Source organism: Sus scrofa, chromosome 2 (assembly GCF_000003025.6).
Source record: "Sus scrofa isolate TJ Tabasco breed Duroc chromosome 2, Sscrofa11.1, whole genome shotgun sequence".
NCBI lineage: Eukaryota > Metazoa > Chordata > Mammalia > Artiodactyla > Suidae > Sus > Sus scrofa.
Genome location: NC_010444.4, coordinates 63,494,788 through 63,500,141, shown reverse-complemented (window position 1 = coordinate 63,500,141; position 5,354 = coordinate 63,494,788). Strand labels below are relative to the sequence as shown.

At 39.5% G+C, this 5,354-nt stretch overlaps 1 protein-coding gene across 1 annotated transcript; it reads left to right on the top strand.

The window, feature by feature from the left end:
- On the top strand, positions 2,086-2,940 carry LOC100620209 (olfactory receptor 7A17-like). The gene has a single exon (XM_021085499.1). It carries the CDS (start codon positions 2,086-2,088, stop codon positions 2,938-2,940), a length of 855 nt encoding a protein of 284 aa, XP_020941158.1.

Below are 5,354 nucleotides of genomic sequence, written 5' to 3'. Positions count from 1 at the left end.
ATAACGGAGAAAGCAAAACCAATGAAGTAAATGCTTGTATGACCGAGGGTTGACAGGGATAAATCCAATAAAGAAAGGGGGTAGATTGTCATGGAATATGCAGGATTTTATAGAGAATGGTCTGAGAGGGTCACTGCCATGTTGGATGAGGGACAGAACCAGGATTAAATTGTGTCCATGGGATTTGTCCAAAAAGAGATCAAAGCCCAAACCACAAAAATAAGAGAGGCAGGAATACTACAAAGAACAGCAAGAGATGGGCCAGGCTTATCCCACTACTGGGACACATAAAAACAAGTGTGGTGATACAAACATGGAACAAGTACAAGACTAACAGATCAGGAGCCTGAGGTGGGTGCTGTGATGATGCTAGTGGAGCCATCAGTGTGTGGTCCCTTGAGCCTGAGGTGCCATCAGTACCTACACTGCTGTCTTTCTCTCTGCAGCCTGCCTCTTTTGATGGGCCCTTCCTTCATATTGCATTTCCCTCAGAGCATAAATATGCCTTCTTTTAAAACAATTTTTTCTTTACTGCAGCAAATTTCTAATTTTATGACTGTATGCAAAATCAAGCATGTCTTTTACATTATTGGCCACCAAGTATACACATGCAAACATACAAATACACATAACTACACACACACACATGATTAAACAAATAGAGTAATCGCCAGTAATATTCATTCATATACTCACAGGAGGGAATTACGTGAAAATTTTCACATATGTTGAATAAACCTATTTACCGCCTTAGGAAGTTGGATACCACTCTTCTCACTATTTCTATAAGTATATGAACATTTAGAATATTCATTGTCTCTATACATTCAAACTGATAATATAAGGTAGATACAAGATTAAAAATTCATTTACTGATTCCAACATGTTGCATTTAATAGCATTCAGAGAAATATTTTTAATGTTCCATCACTATTTTTCTCCATTGTAGGTTTCTTTTTGTAAAATGTGCATGTATTCATTTTTCTCATATTTGCTTTGCTCATATTTCTAGCAGGTGTCCATTTGTTGTCTTGACATAGTAATATATAACTCCTCTCTCTTTCGTATAAATTGTTTTTGCTGCTTTATTAGGTATTCTGGGAATCAAGGAGATATAACTGGGGCTGGAATGATGCCAAAATCAAGGAAGCTTTTTTTCTTTACCATGTTTCAGGGGCTACCTGTGCTAATTAGATCTTTTCTCTGCCCCATGTCCATTTCTTTCCTTTATCTCTATTTTTAAACTGAGTTTTAACATTTATTTAAATGCAGATCAGAAAATGGTCATGTTAAAATGCAGTACCAAGTTCACATGTCCATTGTAGGCTCATCAATTAAAATTTGGACACTATTTCTTCATTCTCTAGAGTAAAGGTAGTTTAACACTGACCACTTGATTTGTATCTTTTCTTTTCTAAGGAATTTGTCTGGGGAGGCAGTGAGAAGAGCCTGGTAGTAACATGGTCCCAGATGAGTGTGTGTGTGTGGGGGGGGGTGAGGAGCAGTTCTGAGAACTGAGGTAACTGACTCCATATATTCCAAGGTGATCTTAGACAGAAACCAGAAGTACAACCAACACATGAAAATAAGGAGGGGATCCTTGTCTAGTCTCAAGATTCCTTCAAATTAAATTTAATAAATTCTAAGACACAGAATGTGAAGAGGGGGCTTCGTGTGCCTTGAAGTGTCAGCCACCTCTTTCCTCAAAACTCTTCTGACATGACCTCTCACCATTCTCTCTTGCTCATTCTCTTTGTACCCTGGCTATATTTTGAGCCTTGAACATCTGGAATAAGAACCCTCCTCAGGGCCATTGCACTGGCTCTTTCCCCTTCAGAGCACACATTTCCCCAGATAACCTCCTGTCTCCCACTCACTTTTCTCTGAAGTCAATATTCAAATATCCCCTTGTTTTTAGATCATTCTGAACTCCCAGAAAACGAACACAGCTATCCTCTTTCCCTTATACTTGCTTTTTTCCCCCCACAGAGCGTTTTAATTGTAGCATATTACTAGTGCCCACTTATGTAAAAATTAATCATGCTATTATAAACTTTTACTCCTAGTCATTACCACTACCACCACATGGGACCAGGCAATGATACCCGAATTTCAACATTTTTTCTTCTGGGATTGTCAAAGGAGCAAGAATTGCAGCCTCTTGTATTTGGACTTTTCCTCTCCATGTACCTGATCACAGTGTTTGGAAACCTGCTCATCCTCCTGGCCATCAGCTCAGACCCCCACCTCCACACACCCATGTATTTCTTCCTCTCCAACCTGTCCTTTGTGGACATCTGTTTCACTTCCACCACCATCCCAAAGATGCTGGTGAATATACAGACAGAAAACAATCTCATAACCTATGCTGGCTGCATCACGCAGATGTATTTTTCCATACTCTTTGGAGGTTGTGATAACTTTCTTCTTGCTGTGATGGCCTATGACCGTTTCTTGGCCATTTGCCACCCCCTGCACTACACAGTCAAAATGAGCCCCTGGCTCTGTGGACTGCTGGTGCTGGTGTCCTGGATCTTGAGTGTCCTGAACTCCTTGTTACAAAGCCTAATGGTGTTACAACTATCTTTTTGTACAGACTTGGAAATCCCCCACTTCTTCTGTGATCTCAATCAGATGTTCAAGCTTGCCTGTTCTGACACTTTTGTCAATGACACTGTGTTACATGTTTCAACTGGGCTGCTGGCTGGTGGTCCCCTTGCTGGTATCCTTTACTCTTACTTTAAAATAGTTTCCTCTATATGTAGAATCTCATCAGCTCAGGGAAAGCATAAAGCATTTTCCACCTGTGCATCACACCTCTCAGTTGTCTCCCTGTTTTATTGTTCAGTCCTAGGTGTTTACCTTATCTCTGCTGCTACCCACAGCTCAAGCTCAACTGCTGTAGCCTCGGTGATGTACACTGTGGTCACACCAATTTGAACCCCTTTATCTATAGTCTGAGAAATAAAGACATAAAAGGGACTCTGAAAAGACTCAATGGGATGGTGGGTATGAAAGGGTCAGTTATCCTCGAGGTGAAGAAGTACCCTTGATTGTATGAGTTGAGACCTCGGATCAAGAAATTGTGATTGTTTGATCATTGTGGAATATGTTTTTTCCCATTTATGTCCTGGGACTTATATTTCTTTGAATTAAACCTTTCCATACAATTTCTACACATCACTTTATGATTTCTGCTCTGTCTGATATATAGGCAAGTTTTCTTTTTGTCCATTTTCATACATCCACAAAGTCTTTCTCAACCTTGGATAAGAACTATTTGGAAATTTCCATGTCTTTCATGCGACAACCTCAATGTCTTAAAAATATTTGCTTCTCAAATGACATATATCACGCCATGCATTATTTCCTAGTTTTCCTGAAAGAATAATCATGAGTTTTATTACTAGACGTTTAATTTCATTGTAGGGGAACATATGAAACGACAGGTTTTATTTTGGTTTTGTCACTCTGTTTTATATCACTATATCACTGCCCTTCCTGGTAATGTAGACAGTGTCACTGTCCCCTTTCAGTCCCAGCCAATTGATTCTGATGCTGTCAGATAGGAATGCCTGGGGCATTCACGAGGGTCCATGATACTTGGGATTCTGATCTAAGCCAGCGATTTTTTGTTTTGTTTTTTTCTTTTCTTTTCTTTTTTTTTATTTTTTTCGTTTCTCTTGTATCTTACAAAATAATTTTTTCCCCCGTTGTACAGCATGGGCAGCAAGTTACTCTTACATGTATACATTATTTCCCCCATGCTTTGTTCTGTGGCAATATGAGTATCTCGACATAGTTCTCAATGCTACTCAGCAGGATATACTTGTAAATCTATTCAAAGTTGTATCTGATAACCCCAAGCTCCCGATCCCTCCCACTCCCTCCCTCTCCCATTGGTCAGCCATAGGTGTATTTTCCAAGTCCATGATTTTCTTTTCTGTGGAGATGTTCATTGTGCTGGATATTAGATTCCAGGTATAGGTGATATCATATGGTATTTGTCTTTGTCTTTCTGGCTCATTTCACTCAGTGTGAGAGTCTCTAGTTCCATCCATGTTGCTGCAAATGGCATTATGTCGTTCTTTTTTATGGCTGAGTAGTATTTCATTGTGTATGTATACCACTTTTTCCTAGTGCAATCATCTGTTGATGGACATTGGGTTGTTTCCATGTCCTGGCTATTGTGAATAGGGCTGCAAAGAACATGCGGGTGCACGTGTCTCTTTTAAGTAGAGTTTTGTCTGGATATATGGTCAAGAGTGGGATTGCAGGGTCATATGGAAGTTCTATGTATAGATTTCTAAGGTATCTCCAAACTGTTCTCCATAGTGGCTGTACCAGTTGACATTGCCACCAACAGTGCAGGAGGCTTCCCTTTTCTCCACAGCCCCTCCAGCACTTGTGATTTGTGGATTTATGAATGATGGCCATTCTGACTGGTGTGAGGTGGTATCTCATGGTAGTTTTGATTTGCATTTCTCTTATAATCAGCGATGTTGAGCATTTTTTCATGTGTTTGCTGGCCATCTGTATATCTTCCATGGAGAAATGTCTATTCAGGTCTTTTGCCCATTTTTCCATTGATTGATTGGTTTTTTTGCTGTTGGGTTGTATAAGTTGCTGATATATTCTAGAGATTAAGCCCTTGTCGGTTGCATCATTTGAAACTATTTTCTCCCATTCTGTAAGTTGCCTTTTTGTTTTCTTTTGGGTTTCCTTTGCTGTGCAAAAGATTGTCAGTTTGCTTAGGTCCCATGGGTTTATTTTTGCTCTAATTTCTATTGCTTTGGGAGACTGACCTGAGAAATTATTCATGATGTTGATGTCAGAGAGTGTTTTGCCTACGTTCTCTTCTGGGAGTTTGATGGTGTCCTGTCTTATATTGAAATCTTTCAGCCATTTGGAGTTTATTTGTGCATGGTGTGAGGATGTGTTCTAGTTTCATTGATTTGCATGCAGCTGTCCAGTTTTCCCAGCAATGCTTGCTGAATAGACTTTCTTTTTCCCATTTTATGTTCTTGCCTCCCTTGTCAAAGATTAATTGACCCTAGGTGTCAGGGTTTATTTCCGGGTTCTCTATTCTGTTCCATGGGTCTGTCTGTCTGTTTTGATTCCAGTACCACACTGTTTTGATGACTGTGGCTTTGTAGTATTTGTTGAATTCTGGGAGAGTTATGCCTCCTGCTTGGTTTTTGTTTCTCAGTATTAAGCCAGTGTTTTGACTGGACCAGCCCTTGTGTTGTGCATGTTTCATTTATTGAAATGGAACTGACATAACATACTAGTTTCAGTTGTACAACATAATGATTTGATATTTGTACCTATTACAAAATAATCACCAGCATAAA

Coding starts and splice junctions, on each gene's coding strand:
- LOC100620209 (XM_021085499.1), top strand. CDS start 2,086: ATGGGACCAGGCAATGATACCCGAATTTCAACATTTTTTCTTCTGGGA.